This window comes from Oncorhynchus keta, chromosome 17, assembly GCF_023373465.1.
Source record: "Oncorhynchus keta strain PuntledgeMale-10-30-2019 chromosome 17, Oket_V2, whole genome shotgun sequence".
Taxonomy (NCBI): Eukaryota; Metazoa; Chordata; class Actinopteri; order Salmoniformes; family Salmonidae; genus Oncorhynchus; species Oncorhynchus keta.
The window spans coordinates 15,388,252-15,408,013 of NC_068437.1; the positions used below are offsets into that span (position 1 = coordinate 15,388,252).

The window sequence follows — 19,762 nt, forward strand, 5'->3', positions numbered from 1 at the left end:
TTATAATGAGGACCAAAAAAGATGATGACAGTGGAAGTGACGTCTCTGGTGCATCAACACCATGCAACACACCAGCACTACAGAGCCGGTCCTCTTCTGCACTGAGTGGAGTGCATCCCCATGACAGAAGGATACTCAGCACAACACTGCTTGGAATCCAGAACACACTAGACAGTGAGAACCTCTCAGGAGAGTGCTCCACCTCACCACAGGACAATGCCAGAGTCCTGGAGATGATAAAGTTGCTGCAGAGGCGCCTTGAGGGGACACCCTCAGAGTCCTCCATCCATATCACAGATGTGGCTTCACCCTTGCGCTTTCCTCTCCCTGTATCTCTCCATGCTGTTCAGTCGTGTGTATTTGCCACTGACAAAGACCTGAAGGCAGAACGAGTGAAGGGAGTCTTTGAAAGCCTGAGATCCCAGTTTATGAGCTACTCCATCAAGCCTGTGAGTAACGTCATTACCAGGGCAACAACAAAGATGGCTGCCTCCAATCAGCTTAGTTCAGAGACCCTCCAGGCAGCATCAGCAAAATCATCTGCTGTGGCTCAGAACCTTATTAGTTTGGTTTTATTTAAAGTTGCCACGGTGTCCTGCTCTGATGACTTAGAGGGTCTGGGTGATCATCTCAGATGCCCCTCAACTTTGACCAGAGTTCTGACACCTTTGACCTCGGAGAAAGCTACACTGACACCTGCTGTTCTGAAGATCAGAAGGGAGATGTCTAAGGAAGTGGCCACCGAACTCCAGAGTTTCTTGATCAAGGAATCCCTTACTGCCACCCAGACACCATCCAATGGACATGTTTGCACTTCTGGTTCTGCCCCAAGGGAAGCTGTGCGGGACATCCTGAGGAAAACCAAAGAGGAGGCTTCCAACAAAAGCTTGAATAATATTTTCTCTGTTAATTTGGATGAGCGGCTCACAGACTCCATTGCAGATGCCTTATATCCAAAGCTGCATGACAGATTGGAGTCCAAGAGAGAGCTGCAGGCTTCTTATTACAGCTCCCAGATCAGCTGTAGCCTCAGCCCCTTCGATGTTGAGAGCAGCCTTGATCTCCAGGAGTTCACTGACCCACTATCTGAGTCAGTATTGTGTCTCCTGGATAGGACATTTGGAGATAAAGCTCAGAACTTAAAGACAGGCGGGGATGTTTTACAATATGTCACAGACCCAACCTATAAGAAGCTTTTGATTGGATCCCACACCAACGACGTCAATGTGGTTGTGCACACGATTGCATTGGAGGAGTTGCCTGTTGAGGGTTGTATTGCGCAAAGTGAGGCCATTCATGGCCTTCACAAGAAGCAAGAATTACCTCCCAGCACCAGTGGCAGAGGGAATGAGACCCAGAGCCCTACTAATTGCCTACTGGAGGGTGTAGTGGGCAAACTGGTACGGAAGATGCTATTTCAGGGCCTTGACATCCCTGAGGTACCCATGAACTACAGCCGCTCTGAGAACTTTAAGCTACAGTATGAACTGGTTGCAAAGCTTTGTCCTCTGATGGTAAGGACAATCACGGCTACAACCTTAGCCAATCAACCACCTAGTCTTCAAGAAGCAGTGATGTCTTCCGAGAACATCCATGTGAAAGAGCTGTGTGAGGCAGGTATCAAACACCTCAAAGAGAACCATGTACCTGATGACTCTGAGACCAACAACATGGTCAGAGGGGCTTTGAGTGAAATTGAATCCTGTATGATTGAGACCTCCGACAAGGACTCTCCCAGTCTACATTCCACACCAGAGGTGGTTGTAGACCTGATCACCAAGCTGCTTCATGGGTATGACCTTGACTCAGAGGACTTTGCATCACCTGTGTCATCCCCAACCACCACTCTCTCTGATGTGGCAATGGACATGGTGGTTTCTGTCCTTCGGGACATGTCCGATTCCCCAGACGTTACCTCAGCATTGGAAATGACCAAGGATCTCAAGACGCCGTACTCCCGCCCCTCAAGTGCAAGGATTGTAAGTGCCCTCTGCAGAGAGCTGGAGGAGCACATGGGCTCTCCTGATGCTCTGAGGCGAGCTTTGAGCCGCGGCAGCGGGGAGATGACAACAGCCATTGCGAGTGCAGTCACCAGGAAGTCAACCGTCTGGGTTCAATCGTACCCAAAGTCTCTGTCAGGCCGCTCTCCTCAGACATCTGCCTAAGGACAGACCAGGACAAGGTCATGGTTAAGAGCCGATGTGGCTCGGCTGAGGTGAAGGCATCCCAACCGGTGCATATTATTGTTCATGTAGAGGCGGTGATGGATATCATTGTCCGGCTGCGGTCTCTGATTGTTCCTCGGACACAGGATAAACTGGCCAGCTGGACCCTAGTTGAGGATGTGACCAACAAGCTGTCCAGTGCTCTGTGGGTGAGGGTGACTAACAGGTGGAGGGAAGCAAATGTCTGCCTGAAGGCAACAGACATCTTTCAGTTGGTGCTGTCTGTGCATAGAAAGTTGATGCAACGCTATGGCACAGAGGAAGCCCTACAGAAGATACTGTGCCACAAGGCACCCAAGCTGCACAAGGACATTGTCTGTCTTGTCACGAACGGAATTATGGATGCACCATCCAAACTTCAAGACACCAAAAATCTGGAAACTACACTCAACTTGAAAGAATTGACAGCCTTGTTTAATGAAATGACAACCCGTCAATCTTTGAATAAGAAAGCTGAGCAGAGCAGCATCAAGATTGAGATTGAACAGCCGGACTGGTCCACTGTGGAACAAGTGACATCCGGTTCCACCAGCTTCATTAGGGAGCTCATATTAGAAGAAGTCCTGATGAAGCTTGTCAAGAAAATATGCCTTATGCCAAAAAGGACCAACAAGCGTCAGCGCATCCAGATCAGTGATCTGGTGACTGAGCTGATCCGATTGTTCGACGATGAGGTGGCCAAATATCTGATTGAGGAAATGGAAAGCCAGCAAAAAAGTTTCAATTCTAAGATGACATCGAAGCTGGCAGATGCCATCTACACTGACCTTGGGAAGGTCAAGCGTTTGAAACGCTCCTTGAAAATTGACGATTTATTTGAGGATCAGGAGATGCTTTCCATTGTCTCTGTCATTGTTTCCCACAAACTACTGGCCATCTTGAAACCCTCAGTTTCCAACTCATATGACCGTGAGACCTCAGACCTTGAAGACTCATGCAGTAATGATGTGGAGGATGCGGAATCTGAGGGGTGCATTATGCCACCGGCAGAAAGGTAAGACAAGCTCAGGTTACTCTTGAATGGTCATTGGTTGTGCTTTTTGATATCGGCACCAGTAAGTATAGCTGTATAATTTATAGGAATATGTAAAGGAATTGAAATTGAACTTTAATTGTGCATTCTTGAATTCTGATCACAGTCCAACATGAGCATCGTCCTTACAGACACTTCAATCCAGCCAGAGATTGTACATTGTATTGCTGTGGATTCTCCACCTATGAGTGAGTATTCCTGGGGGGGAAATATTCTTATGGGACAGTTATATATATAAAGAAGTAATACATTATTGTTTTATCAGACAATTGTCCATCTGAAATTCTTACATATTTTCATCTTCTTGCCAGTTAAATTATCCAAGATGAGGAAAGGCATCCGGGACTTCTTCTGGGGAGTCCAGAAGGCCTGGAAACGCTTGGTCACCTGCAAGTCCTCTGGGTCCTCTGATGGGTAGCCTGGATGACGTGCAGCCCGTGTCAGTTGCTTTTGCCAGGCTACATCTGAGGAGGACACCACAACTGGCCTCAATACAACATTTTTATTTTTGTTGTTCATTTCTGTTTTCATTTTGAATCCCCTAATGCTGCTATATTTGAACCAGGCTGTCAGTGGACTAGCTTACCATTAGTTTATACTCCTTAAGGAAGATCCACTATAGGCTACTCAACACCAAAATTCCACCTGGGTCTTTTGATCCCTTATTAGCTCCCACTCCTGTAACTAGGAATGTGAGCTTCTAAATGTCATTCAGACATCTACAGCTTCTCCTGTGATTAGGAAGATAAGCTAAGAAGCCCAACCAATTGACTAGATGTGCTGTACATCTGATGCCCTCTCCCTATTGTAATCATTGATCCACGTCCATTGCAGCCTCTAAATTTGATGTAGATTTTTAGCCGAAATCAAAAAATTACAAGGAGGGAAGGCTGACAGCAGCTTCTACTCTTACGATTAGGAAAGTGGTGCTAAACTTTTTAGGCTTTGAGGAACTATGTCTTTTATTTTTCAATCACTTACATACTTTGTAATGGTTGTTTTAATAAAGCATTTGTATTGCAGATTTGGATTAATATTGTATCTTTCATAATTTTTCATTTTAATTTAGGTTTTAATTTGATGACATGGGACTAAAGCATAGTTTATACCCTATATACGTACGTACACAAGAAATAACTACAAGCAGCTACACAAAACAAACACAAACACACTTCTTGTGTTGCACACAAATGGTATGAACTAGGCGTAGTCATTTTATGACTTCTATAAAGGTATATAATGGTATCCACAGTGCATTATTAAGATATTCATTATGGAGCGTTATATTATAGTAGAAATAATGTAAATGAATAAAAGTGAATTGATGTATGTCAACTTGATGGCGATATTTGCTTGCTCAACAAAAGCTATATTGGTGTTAGACGGTCTGACGTTGCATGACATTCACGTATTTATTTAATTGTCACGGCCCTGAAAGAGGTAGAAAAGGCCTCAAGATGGCGACAAATATCTTCTATCAGAAAATCGAATCAATGTATTTATCACATGCGCTGAGAAGAACAGGTGAAATGCATACTTACATCTTCCTCTAACTCTGCCTTGGCAGAGAAGGGCTTGATGAATCATATACAGTATATGGACCAGCACCCCAGTGGAATGCTTTTGACCCTTTGTAGAGTCCATGCCCCAACGAATTGAGGCTGATCTGAGGGGGAAAAAGGGTGCAACTAAATATTAGGAAGGTGTTCCTGATGTTTTGTGCACTCAGTGTATATACTTCAGGTTGTATATATTTGTAGTTATAGGACAATGTGAGTCTTATGGCCAGCTGCCATATTCTTGCATGTATTCTGCATCCGGAACCGTGAAGCCTGGCAAGCGAGTTTAGTATGATTTGACAAATGATATTTATGCACCACGTGTTTATTTGACTTCTCTGTTTGCCTAACTTGGGGAGACAAAGAAAGTAATACTTTCAGAAGAGGACTTAGACATATTGAAAAAGAGGACTTTATCATGGCCCATTCATACTAGCAGGGAAGCCCCTCACTCAGAGGCTGAGGCGAAGAGGAGCAGTCGTAAGCCCACTCCATGTGAGTGGCTTTACCGTAACCTCAGGCACAGTGGAACGGGGAAACTCATCTGTATAATTGTGTTGAGGAGATCCAGACTGCATTGCAAATGGCACCCTATTCACTATACAATACATTACTTTTGACCAGGGCCCATAGGGGTCTAGTCAAAAGTAGTGCACTGTATAGAGTGCCATTTGGGATGCAAGTTCAGACTCAGTTTTAATGAGGGGATTAGGTCTGCTAGCCAGTGTTCCGTCTCTCTCTCTCTCTCTCTCCTGCAGGCATGCTCATGTACAATAAGGTGTTTTCGGGGCATGATGACTCAGCTCATCGGTGACCAAACTCACCTTTTGTAGTGTGGTGTTTATACTGCTGCTACACCTTAATCAGGACCTCATCCCCGGGCTAATTAAAGTATCTGGTGAACGAGATTACTTTAATCATAACTTGTGGGCCAGTATGTTGTGTGGCAACCCTGCCTGTTAGTAGTTTGACACACATAATGCTTTACTTGAAGGCTACCTACATTAAGACGTCATAACACATGAATTACCCATTTATACAATGGGTGGGTATAACCCAGAATGCTGATTGGTTAAAAGCGCATTACAGTCGGTGTCTATTCCACAAATTACCACCAGCTAAATCTATGACGTTAAAATGCTTATATACTCTGTTCCATCTGACTGTCTCATCAGCCCAGGCAGGGAAGTTATAAACTAGATCTCCATTATAAAAAGCATCTAGACATTATCTCACATTTCTTTAGACTAACATTTAGTTTTCAACAGCGGAGATTTGTATAAACATTAGTCTCTCCCCGACATCTGCAACATTGTTTCAAATATTCAAATTCGATCTCCAACTGTCCCATAGTAATGAACGTGTAAGGGGTCGGGGGTCGGGAGTCAGACGAGAAAGAGAGATGCCAGGCAGCGTTTCTCAGCAAGTCGAAATCATGAATCAGCTGTCATGATTTTTATGGAAATATACAAAGACATGTCAATTGAAAAAAGGTACAACGAAAGGAAGGGCAGCTAGTTTGCAGTCTTTCCAGCTCCAGTTTGTAGTTATTGTGTTAGCTGTGTTGGCTAGCTCCTCTGAACAATAGTGTCCTAACAAGAGAGCCCATTATTTATGCTGGGTGAAATCGTACCTGATTAGCTCATTGTTATTGATGTATCCTCGAAGCGGTGTTTGGAGGATATTGTCACGCCTCCTCCCACTCCCCCTCCGCGCCAGGCTACCTGTCTGTACATGCACCTGTCACCATCACTACGCGCAGCAGCGCCCATTGGACTCACATGGACTCCTTCACGTGGTTGATTGCCCCTGTATCTATCTGTTCCTCGTGGTGTTCCCTGTGTACGCTTTACTTGGTGTTGTGTGTTCCTGTCCAGACGCTGTTCCTGTTCTGTTTAATGTCTTTCAGTTATTAAACGTTCACTCCATGTATCTGTATTGGCACTTCGTCTCAGGCCTATAAACACCCGTGCCAATATATCCTCCAAACACCAGCTTCTCCGGCATCATCACTTAAATATCCACAGCCATTGGAGGCTGGAAAGTCCACCTAAAATTGAATTTGCTCATCAGAGGGCCCGTCGCTGCTTGCTTGAAACAAAGCACAACGCTGGAAATCTGTCAGCATCCACAGAAACTACTCCCATCGTTCTATGACGAACACAGATGGTTTTATATCAAATTCAGAGAGAGAGGCAGAGAGACTCTGACACAGATGTAATGCCAGTTCCTTGTTGTTTGGCAGTACTCTGAGTATACAAAACATTAAGAACACCTTCCTAATATTCCATTGCACCCCTTTTGCCCTCAGAACACCTTTGTCGAGGCATGGACTCTACAAGGTGTCAAAAGCGTCCAATAGGGATACTGGCCCATGTTGATTCCAATTCTTCCCACAGTTGTGTCAAGTTGGCTGGATGTGCTTTGGGTGGTGGACCATTCTTGATACACACAGGAAACTATTAGCACCTACTACCATACCTCGTTCAAAGGCAATTCAATCTTAAATCTTTTGTCTTGGCCATTCACCCTCTGAACGGCACACAATCCATGTATCAATTGTCTCTTCTTCTGTATTATGGTGGTCCACAAATAAATGTCATAGGTGCATGCTGCTGTATTGGCTGTGTATCAGTCTACTATTCTATAGTATGAATTTATTACACTTTGTGAACAAAAAAATATGAAAACTAAAACTAAATACAAAAACAATTGCTTTACCAACTAATCCTGATCTCATTACAACCTCACCAAAATGCCACTACTTTGGCCCTATCTGATACTACTCCAGGCCAGCAGCCTGGGAGGATGGGACATCATCATTCAAAACATCTTGTAACTCTGCATTTCTACATATTTTGCTATGGGACAGCGAGAACTTTTTATAACAAATGTCATGCAATTATACTCAGTATGCCTTGGGGCACAGATAGAAAATGTGCAGTTTTACAGTTTTTTTCCTTCAATTTGACACATTTTGCCATGGGGTGGATAGAAATATTTGCAGATTTAAAGCAAATTTCCTGCAATTCTACACATATTGTAATGCCTTATGCCATGTTAATAAGATATCTGAGTGTGAATGACTAACAAAATAAATGGGTGCCCTCTGGAGGTCAGGGCCCCTGGTCACGGCATTTGGCCGTAATTATTACTAGTTTAGATAGCCGGCTAAACTACACTACATTACCAAAGGTATGTGGACACCTGCTCGTCCAAAATCTCATTCAAAAATCATGAGCATTAATATGGATTTGGTTCCCCCTTTGCTGCTATAACACTAGATGTTGGAAGATTGCTGCGGGGACTTGCTTACGTTCAGCCACAAGAGCATTAGTGAGGTCGGGCACTGATGTTGGGCGATTAGGCCTGGCTCGCTGTCAGCGTTCCAATTCATCCCAAAGGTGTTCGATGGGGTTGAGGTCAGGTCTCTGTTCAGGTGAGTCAAGTTCTTCCACACCGATCTCGATAAACCATTTCTGTATGGACCTCGCTTTGTGCATGGGGGAATTGTCAAGCTGAAACAGGACAGGGCCTTCCCCACACTGTTGCCACAAAGTTAAAAGCACAGAATCTAGAATGGCATTGTATGCTGTAGTGTTAAAATGTCCTTTCTGTGAAACTAAGGGGCCCAGCCTGAACGATTATTCCTCCTCTAACAAACTTTGCAGTTGGCCTTATGCATTGGGGTTGGTAACATTCTCCTGGCATTCGCCAGACCCAGAATCGTCTGTTGTTCCAGATGGTGAGGCTTGATTCATCACTCCAGAAAAAGTGTTTCCACTGCGGCGAGCTTTACACCACTCTAGCAGAGGCTTGATATTGTGCATGTGGATTTAAGGCTTGTGTGTGGCTGCTCGGCCATGGAAACCCATTTCATGAGGCTCCCGACAAACAGTTCTTGTCCTGACGTTGCTCCCAGACGCAGTTTGGAATGCGGTAGTGAGTGTTGCAACTGAGGACAGAAAATATTTATGCGTTACACTCTTCAGCACTCGGCGGTCCCGTTCTGTAAGATTGTGTGACCTACCACTTTGCGGTTGAGCCGTTGCTGCTCCTGAACATTTCCACTTCACAATAACAGCACTTAAAGTTGACTAGGGCAGCTCTAGCAGGGCTGAAATTTTACAAACTGACTTGTTGGAAAGGTGGCATTCTATAACGATGCCATGTTGAAAGTCACTGAGCTCTTCAGTAAGGCCTATGGAAATTGCATGGCTGTGTGCTTGATTTTATATACCTGTCAGCAACGGTGTGGCTGAATTCGCCGAATCCACAATTTTGAAGGGTGCCCACATACTTCATGTATATACACAACCACATTTTACTGAGTTAAATTTTGGGGGGTACGTTTATTTCTTTATATTTGGTCAGGGGGCCCTCTAGCAGTCAGGGGACCTATACAACTGCTTATGTCGCTTATGCCTGGAACCGGCCCTGATGGTCAGTGTACAAAGCCACCTCTGTTCCTTTTGACATTCTATACCCTGAGTTGCTCAATATCAAGTACGCCAGTTAGCAGATGCTTTTATCCAAAGGTTGAAAAGAGGTTGAAGATTCCTTTTTCATTGTCTGTTCTCATGTTTTAACCAATGGAACATCACAAAGAGAGCAGTCTCCTTGCCAGACAAATGCATGTGTTGAATGCAGTATACTTAGAGATATGACTGACAAGTGTACATCTCCCTATATGTATGTGTCAGGGTTACAAATACTGTACATGTATTCCCTGAGAACGTGTGGCTCTTTTTTCTCCCTCATCTGCCTCACAGCACCTAATGAGAGATAGAGGAGATTCAGCTATAGTCTGAACACACACTCCAGAGCCCAACTGAGAAAAATCAATATGTGAACCTATTACCCCACTAGAGCACAGTGGCTCTAAATTGCTTTCTGCTTCAGCGGGTAAGCATTAGAAAGCTGATGTCTCCTTCATGTCTGGAAACATGAATAAACATGATTTAAGGAAATAAATGAATATTATGTAATATGACTCTAATGACCAGAAGGAATGTATTGAATTAAGCTGCCTATTGTATATAAGCGGACTAAAATTATACTGTGACATTATTCATTGTCGGGTAAAGTCAGTGATATGAGATATGGTATGTTTATTGAGGCAAGTAGAAAATGGGAAGAAAGGGGCTTATAGTCAGACTTAAGAACATCCAACAGTTGTGCATCAGTCAAGTGCATTACCTAAGTCAGATTTAAGAACATCCAACAGTTGTGCATCAGTCAAGTGCATTACCTAAGTCAGATTTAAGAACATCCAACAGTTGTGCATCAGTCAAGTGCATTACCTAAGTCAGATTTAAGAACATCCAACAGTTGTGCATCAGTCAAGTGCATTACCTAAGTCAGATTTAAGAACATCCAACAGTTGTGCATCAGTCAAGTGCATTACCTAAGTCAGATTTAAGAACATCCAACAGTTGTGCATCAGTCAAGTGCATTACCTAAGTCAGATTTAAGAACATCCAACAGTTGTGCATCAGTCAAGTGCATTACCTAAGTCAGATTTAAGAACATCCAACAGTTGTGCATCAGTCAAGTGCTTTACCTAAGTCAGATTTAAGAACATCCAACAGTTGTGCATCAGTCAAGTGCATTACCTAAGTCAGATTTAAGAACATCCAACAGTTGTGCATCAGTCAAGTGCATTACCTAAGTCAGATTTAAGAACATCCAACAGTTGTGCATCAGTCAAGTGCATTACCTAAGTCAGATTTAAGAACATCCAACAGTTGTGCATCAGTCAAGTGCATTACCTAAGTCAGATTTAAGAACATCCAACAGTTGTGCATCAGTCAAGTGCATTACCTAAGTCAGATTTAAGAACATCCAACAGTTGTGCATCAGTCAAGTGCATTACCTAAGTCAGATTTAAGAACATCCAACAGTTGTGCATCAGTCAAGTGCATTACCTAAGTCAGATTTAAGAACATCCAACAGTTGTGCATCAGTCAAGTGCATTACCTAAGTCAGAATGTTATGTGGAAAGCCCACTGATAATCTTTCTGTCATGTTATTATAATCTTTGAAGTTTATTATTCAAAAAGTGATAGCATCATTGTTGACCGGACTTAAGGAGGTTATGCATATATTCCTACCAGTGTGTTTCCATCAAATTGACTTGTTACAGATTAAGACGTAGTGCACATAAAATCACTTTTGCGGTTAAATTCCCATGAATCCAATTATTAATAAACAATGGGGTTTTCATTGCATTTTCAACTCGATTGATGGTTTTGTCACAAAATTGTTTGCGTTATATAGAGAATGTGCCCACTCTGGTCGAGGCACGTGTGCTCTTCCCAACAGCTCGCTGATAATTTGCGGGTATAGCCTATACCGTATGATTTTACTTGTCAAACGGCAGCCAAGCATCGATCATCATGCCATCAGAATAAGACCCTTGATATATATTGGAAAGGAGCATCAAGATCATCAAGTTCATCGTAACTTATTTCATCTGTAGCCTAATAAACTGCATGCTGTCCCGAGTCATAGTGGGAGGACCACACAATATCATTGCGTGACTCCAAGTTTACTTCGATATGATGGTTATTATATAAATATTTGCGCATAAAACGCGTTTTCATCCGCCATTTCTCGCATAATTCATTTTACCGACACAAAAAGATCCAACCTTGTCTAGTGTATTTGGTTTTATTGACATTTGTAAGATTGACCAACAAATTTGTTGTTTCCATCAGGCCTGTCGTGAATTTTTTTATCCATCATGTCCTTTTGTCACGACCTGACCTTAGAGAGCTGTTTTATTTCTCTATTTGGTTTTGTCAGGGTGTGATTTGGGGTGGGCATTCTATGTTGTGCATTTCTATGTTGGCCTATGTGTAACCTGGTCAGGCCCCAGAACAACAACCATCAATGGCTACTTTGTGTCCTTACCCTGTTAGGACACACGAATGTCCCGATCACCTTAAATACTTTGAATCAGAGCATACAAATCAAATCAATCAAATCAAATTGTTTTAGTCACATGCGCCGAATACAACAGGTGTAAACCTTACAGTGAAATGCTTACTTACGAGTCCCTAATCAACAATGCAGTTTCAAAAAATACAGATAAGAATAAGAGATAAAAGTAACAAGTAATTTAAGTGCAGCAGTGAAATAACAATAGCGAGACTATGTACCGGGGGTACCGATCAGAGTCAATGTGCGGGGCACTGGTTATTTGAGGTAGTGTGAACATGTAAGTAGAGTTATTAAAGTGACTATGCATAGATGACAACAGAAAGTTCTGACAACCATGCTCTCCATGGTGCAGCTGTAGAACCTTTTGAGGATCTGAGGACCCATGCCAAATCTTTGTCATTCCCTCTTCATGACCGTCTTGGTGTGCTTGGACCATGTTAGTTTGTTGGTGATGTGGACACCAAGGAACTCAACCTGCTCCACTGCAGCCCCGTTGATGAGAATGGGGGCGTGCTCGGTCCTCTTTTTCCTGTCGTCCACAATTATCTCCTTTGTCTTGATCACATAAATATATTTTCAATTTGAGGTCTTTCGCTGTGCTGAAAATCAAGTATAGTTTGGTGGCAAGGGCAGTGTCCTGTTTTTTGGGGAGCAGTTTTCAGTTGTGTACATTGCATATGTCTTAGTAAAACGCCCTCGATGTTTGAAAATGTGAAGATTGAGAGAAGTGATGGATGTTGAGAGAATCGTTTGTAGATTTGTAAACAAAAGGAGCAAAACTAATTTAAAAGCAGAACAAATTATTTGGAAACTAATTTAAAAATAGTCTTTCATTTGAACTTTTCAAACAACCAACCCTATTGAATCCATTTCACTCTTGCCTGCAGTTACTACCTTTGGTTAGATGACTTGGATCTTTGCTTTCACTGCCAGTTTTTTTTCGATTGCGAGTTTTGGTGGTTTATTTTGTCCTACTCAGTTGTGTCATTTTATGATTTCATGTCTATAGACTGTTTAGTGAGGAGCTAAACCGGAAATTGCTTCTGCTACATTTTTCAAGTACCATCCCTGAGATGACTAATACAAGAAATGATTGACAGTCATTTTCAGCGATCTATGTAACCGGTCTAGTTTCCTGATCATATTGGAGCTCCCTGCTATGTGTTGCTCTGGATGTCTTAGTCTAACGTCTGTAACTAGATGCTTAAAAACCTGTAGAATGAGAGTAGTTACTCAATATTTTTCTGTTGTTCAAGGCTCAAACTCCTATGGGTCCATTCGGCAAAACCACTCCCACCATCACCGACCGAAATTGCAGCCATTGTGTCCTTTCCAAATAGCCTATATTTTTGGTATTTAATTACTTGTAAACTTCATACTTTTTAGTAGTTCCAATAAGCCTCCAGTGTTGTTGTTTACTTGAACAGTCACTGAGGCTGTATTTAACGTTAAACGATAGTTATTTCAGATGCATCAGGTTTAAATACTTTGCTAACTAGCATTGATAGCTTAGCACAAAAGATACAGGCTGAGAGACTAGGATTCCTGTATATTTGTCCTGTAAATGTTATTCTTCAAACAGGCTTAATGTTACATCAGAATTTCTGAACCAAGAGGCGCAACATCACAAGACTTTCTTGAACGCTTACGAAACAAACCAAGCAGACCAGGGCAGGGTTTGACAAGTGAAAAAGTATTGCATTGGTTGTTAATTTTGTCAATCTAAAGGCACAACCCGAATTTGAGCCAATAATAAGTAGTTGAACATGTTACTCCACAACCTTGTGAAAATGACATGTTTTCATTTTAGTCAAAAACAACTTTATTGAAGGAGTGCCTTTTGATTTGACAGCCTGCGGTTTGAGATTCTTGGATCCAACGGCCGTGTCTTTGTGAGACGTAGAGTAGGTGAACGGATGATTTCTGCATGTGTGATTTCCATCGTGAAGCATGGAGGAGGAGGTGTGATGGTGTGAGGGTGCTTTGCTTTATTTAGAATTCAAGGCACACTTTACCAGCATGGCTACCACAGCATTCTGCAGCGATAGGCCAGCCCATCTGGTTTGTGTTTAGTGTTAGTGACATTTGTTTTTCAACAGGACAATGACCTAACCCACCTCCAGGCTGTGTAAGGACTATTTGACCAAGATGAGTGATGGAGTGATGCACCAGATGACCTGGCCTCAACCCAATTAAGATGGTTTGAGATTAATTGGACCACAGAGTGAAGGGAAAGCAGCCAACAATTGCTCAGCATGTGTAGGAACTCTGTCGAGACTGTTGGAAAAGCAGTCCAGGTGAAGCCAAGTGTGCAAAGCTGTTATCACGGCAAAGTGTGGCTACTTTGAAGAATCTCAAATATAAAATATATTTGGATTTGTTTAACACTTTTTTTGGTTACTACATGATTCCATATGTGTTTCATAGTTTTGATGTCTTCACTATTTATTCTACAGTGTAGAAAATAGTAAAAAATAAATGAAGAAAAACCCTTGAAGGAGCGGGTGCATCCAAACTTCTAAACGGTACTGTATAGCTTACACCAAAGGGTAAAAGCTATATATTTTGAGAAAAATAGTGCATCTCAGCATCTGTGGTCTAAGATTTATGCTTAATGATGTGGACTGCAAATTACATCATGATGGAAGTAGGCCTGGGCTCACAGAAATAAGAATGAATAGAATGGGCTTGGAACTCTAACACTGGAAATTGACTGGTAACTTCATGGGTACACTCCCAATGGCTGCCTGGTATTGTGACGCAATAATTTCAATGTTTTTTTGGAATTTCTATTCATTCTTATTTCTAAGCCAGTTTAATATTCAATAGCATTCAAGCTTTGGCAACCTCAGATGAAGTACGATGTTTTACCGGCTCATTTTGGAGAACGAATTAGGCCTGTAGCATGGACGGCGACGAGGCCCGAAAAGTAAGTCAATTTCTATCGCTATAGGCCTACCTTGAAATGATTGACTGTAGACAGTTTTTGTATTGATTACACTGAAACATTTATGGAAACGGGTGCATGTCTGAGGTTATGTGTAAATCCCCTGTCGTCAGCATGGAGTCTATAAAATGGATCGATTTGGCTAAGATCATTTTGTGTTAGGAATTGCCATTTAATCAGACCCGTATGCCTGAGGCCGCTCACGCACACCAGGCGCCAGGAAACATTTACTAAGCGGGCAGTCGAAATCGATGAGGGGGCACATTTTTGGGGGCTCTTGCATTGGAATTATATTGCATTCTGCTTATATCACAAACATAAAGTTCAAATGCTGAGACTCAGAGATCATCGAGTGCATTTGAAGTAAGGTAGGTTGGTGCAAAAGCTGTTGTATTTCCGCTACGTATCAGCACCATGGACAGTGCCCTACACACTAAAGCAAGTCCGTTTGGTAATGAATATAGGCTACAAGATAAATAGGGTAATTCACTTATTACAAACAGCCTATGTGAATGCAGCTGTACAAAATAATACAAACAAAACACTGAATGTAGCCTAGCAGCCTAGTTATTCATGCATGCAAACAAAAATAGGCTACTGAATAGCAGTTTGGCTTGGAATAGCCTACTGACACAACTGTGAATGCAACGATTGAACGTGAACAGCGGTACCAAGTAGTATGACTAGTAAACAAAATGTAAGATTGATAAAGATATGACACAATCTACAGTATATTTAGGCTAGTTACATTAACAGTAAACAAATGCAGCAAACAAAAGGCAAATAACCAAAACATAGTCTCCAGACTGCAACAGTGAGATGCAGCCATGCACAGCTGTCTTGCCAAAACAACAGGCCCGCTTCAAACATGGAAAGTCGTGCTGCTCAGGGGTTCAGCAACACGTTGTGATATGGTACAATACACTTCTGTGGATCAAATTAGACCCACGTAATCAATTAAGCAGTGCCATCCTACCATAAATACGTTTCCAAAATGTACTATTCCATTTACAACCACGAAACCAATAGGCTACAAAGAAAACCATAATAGAATGTATCTATTGTATTTCTATGATTAAACATACCAATATGTACAGTGCTTTCAGAAAGTATTCACACCCCTTGACTTTTTCCACATTTTGTTGTGTTACAGCCTGAATATAACATTTATTAAATTAAGTTTTTGTGCCACTGATCTACACATAATACCCCATAATGTAAAAGTGGAATTAAGTTTTTTAGACATTTTTACAAATGTATAAAAAATTAAAAGCTGAAATATCTTGAGTCAAAAAGTAACCCCTTTGTTATGTTAAGCATTGGCTGACTGGGACAAAAATTCAGCCTTGGCAATCTTGCAACACATCATACATACCCTAGTGGTAATCACTATTACATATTATGCAATTGGCATTACATTTGTGTGTCTCTTTCTGTTTTCTTCCTACCGCCACTGCACCTCAATGCCTATACTGACCCAGCAACATCTTAGTTGTGAATGAATAAACAAATGTATTAGATAAAGAAGAATAAATACTGAATAATTGCCTAATAGGTTACCATTGGCTCATAATACCTTATATTTATTTGGCTAATTAGTGCCTGGCTATGATCAAAAGAAAATATATTGGTCACATTCCCAGAATACAGGACGTAAATGTTGCAGCGAAATGCTTACTCACAGGCTCTCCTCCTCAACAATGCAACACACACACACATACACACAGACATAAATACAACCAAGTAATAGAAACATATTTTAAAAAGGAGGAAGGGTAGTAGGAATATTTACACAATATACTATGAATATACTATGAGTATACTATGAGTATACTATGAATATACTATGAATATACTATGAATACTACAGAATATGCTGGGATGGAAAAGGTAAAGAAAGAAGATACCTAGTCAGTTGCACAACTGAATGCTGCATTCAACTGAAATGTGTCTCCTGCATTTAACTCAACCCCTCTGAATCAGAGAGGTGCAGTGGGGTGTTCGTAGTGAGGATGACTGGCTACTATTTGGAACTTTGTGAGGTGATGCCCAGAAACGCTGAGGCATCACCCAAGTGGGTGCTACCCAGAGTGGAAGAGTAATCCAGTGGCTATAAGACTCAGGCTGGTTCCCAGACTTGCCCTCTACAAGATCATTAACAAACTCCATCACAATCATCTACCATTCTCTGACCAGCTCTCTCCGCTAAAGCCATGAATGGACCCTCCATCTTCGCAGGAAGCAGCTTTCAAAGACTTGGCCTCTATTGGTTGACCTGTCCTGATGTATTGCTTGTTTGTTTTTTGCTGTTGAAGCATTTTGAGAATCTATGAAAAGCGCTACAGAAATGCCATACATTATTATTATTATTACTACTATTATTATTATTATTATTAATACTATTACAACTAATATTACTATAATTATAATTATTACTGTTGTTATTATTACTATTTGTATGATTATTATTACTACTATTATGAGTATTGCTGTTATTACTGTTGTTATTATTCCTACTATTATTACTATTATTCAACTATTATTATTATTATTACTATTACTATTAAGGACTCTGCATGGTCAATCGGAATTCTGCATTGGCCACAGAAGTCAGAGCATTCATGCTTCTTGCGTTTCGCGGATGTCAGGGATCCCGCCGGAACTTTCATTACGCACACCTGTCCCCTATTCCCACTGATTAGGAATTGTTTTAGTGTGCCCTTTAGTTTACATTGGACTTTTGATTATTATTACAATGTCCGTTGGTGCGCGTGAGTACCTGTGCTGTGTGTTTTGGGCTTTCGTGTCCTTGTGGATTGCGCAGATGATTACGGGTCTCGTCACGTGTGTTAATCATATGATGTAGGGTAATACAAATGATAGAAAATGACCATGAGTTTGCTTATAAAACATTTTATTTGTACTTAGCTAGCTAGTTCATACCAGTGTCTGGATGTCGGCGTTTCAGAGCAAGTTCAACCATCATTTTCCCCCGGGAATGCTGTGCCATGGTGTTGTATCCCTAGATTAACAATGTATGTGTGTGTAGCTGTCAGTCAGTGTCATACAGGTTCGATTGCATCCCTATCAGAATAGAATGATATTATACAAAGGTAAAAAGCAGTAACTGCAGCCAAGGGCAGGTTGAAACCAAGCTAAAAGGCAGTAAGTTCAGTTACTGCCATTTACCTTGGTTTCACAGTAACTTTTTGCAGTTACTGCTAATACGACCCCATTTTCTCCAAAACTCAATACAATAGAGGCAGGATACTTGTCCACTGACTCGCCAAACATGACCCTGTGTGAACCAAGGTCCTTTACACCACCAATTAATCCACACATAAAACGGTCAACCGAATGTTTTCTAGTCATCTCTCCTCCTTCCAGGCTTTTTCTTCTCTTGATTCTATATTGCGATTGGCAACTTTCATAAATTAGGTGCCTTACCGCCACTGACCTCTTTGGTTTTTCAGTCACCCACGTGGGTATAACCAATGAGGAGATGGCACGTTGGTACCTGCTTCTATAAACCAATGAGGAGATGGGAGAGGCAGGACTTGCAGTGGGATCTCTATCAGAAATAGAACGGTCTTCTATTTTAGCCCTTTGCTATGCAGACGCTCGTTGGCAGCCCAAGCAGTGTGGGTGCAATAATTGAATAATATAGACTTAGTCGTGGTAATGCTTTAAATCCATCACTGCAAATGACTGACAATTTCGACGTCGAATACATGTGGATCACATTTTAGGGTTGCGATATGATTCTGTGGAAGGCTTGGCAACAGAGTGCACGTGTTGCAGCAAGCCCAGACACAACTGGAGGTCTGCTTTATGGAGCGGGCACACCATAAATAAGCCTGTAGACTATAGCAATAGGTTAAGGCTACAATATCCTTTCATAGTGTTTATATCAGTACAACAACATATGTCTATCAGATAGTGGACATTTACTTGAGGGCATCGGGCCTACCTTTTCTGGAGACACAGGATAATCAAGTTTCAGTTATGACATCACTTGTTTACAATATTAGTCAATATACCTACTATGTCAAAAAGTGCGGGCAAAGAAAATGTGAGTAGGCCTAGGATAATGTTTTGTTCGTTCTTCATATTAATGTCGCTTCACATTTGTATAATTCTAAAGATGGACGATGAAAGTCTATGAGATGAATATATAGCCTACAGAATCAGTCATGTTGGCCTACGGCTAGTTGACTACTTTAAGAATAGTTTAACAATGTAAATGGATCAAACAAATTTGTTTTAGATATGAGCTTGATTCAACATTTTTCATGCAAGTGAATTGGCAAAAGGTGGAATTATTACAAACCAAGTGACAGGGATGGGGTCTACTATCAAAACCATTACCAAAACCCCACGCCTATAAAGTTTTGATTGTCATGATTGCCTTTGTAGGGGTTACAGGAAGCCCCAGAAAGGACATTCCCTGTATTCTTCAGAGGAAAACTGGGGGAGAAGGTTAGTGTGATAGTATGACATTCCAAATGATCTGAGATCCTCAATTTCTTTCAAATTAAATGTTACCTAATTATATATTTTTAATTACTTCCTTCCCATTTCCAGTCCTAATTCCAAAACCATTCCCACTGTAGTATCCATTGCCCTGACATTGAGGTTTGTTAAAACACAATCCACAGCTCCATCAGGAGACCCCAGGGTTCGACCTGTTGGACCCCAACATGAGAGTCATAGATGTTAATTATAACTGCCTCCACGACAAACACCTGAAGAGTTTTTTCCGCCATCCGGAAAGGAAGAAGCGGCTGGTGAAGCAAGGCCTCATCACCTCAAATGAGAAGGCAAGGCAGACCTTCCTTTTCTTTCCAAAATCTAAAAGTGACACTTATATGGAACTGTGAAAATTGGACAGGTGTAAGCAATATGATGGCTAGGTGAAATGTTTGCCATTTTGCTTAGTTTATACAAATCCAAATCTACATATGGTCATTGTTAGTGCAGGTTGTAAAAGAGAATGTGTTCTTAATGTCTTACCTGGTTAAATAAATGCAAAATCAATCAATATTGGGGTTTC

The 19,762-nt window shown here is 41.5% G+C and overlaps 1 protein-coding gene across 20 annotated transcripts in view; it reads left to right on the forward strand.

Annotated features, from left to right (window-relative positions):
* Positions 1–19,762, forward strand: part of LOC118396117 (uncharacterized) — a 200,934-nt gene that overhangs the window by 67,932 nt on the left and 113,240 nt on the right. For 5 of the 20 annotated variants that reach the window (XM_052465551.1, XM_052465538.1, XM_052465552.1 and 2 more), the window contains exons 1-3: positions 18,527–18,781; positions 19,126–19,188; positions 19,368–19,529. The exons of 7 other annotated variants lie outside the window; for them this stretch is intronic. In XM_052465551.1, the coding sequence (XP_052321511.1) occupies positions 18,755–18,781; positions 19,126–19,188; positions 19,368–19,529 (252 nt within the window). In that variant the 5' untranslated portion in view covers positions 18,527–18,754. Of the gene's footprint in view, positions 1–14,573; positions 14,692–18,526; positions 18,782–19,125; positions 19,189–19,367; positions 19,530–19,762 lie in introns of those variants that run through there. 8 more of the 20 variants (XM_052465543.1, XM_052465548.1, XM_052465542.1 and 5 more) reach the window with 3 other exon arrangements.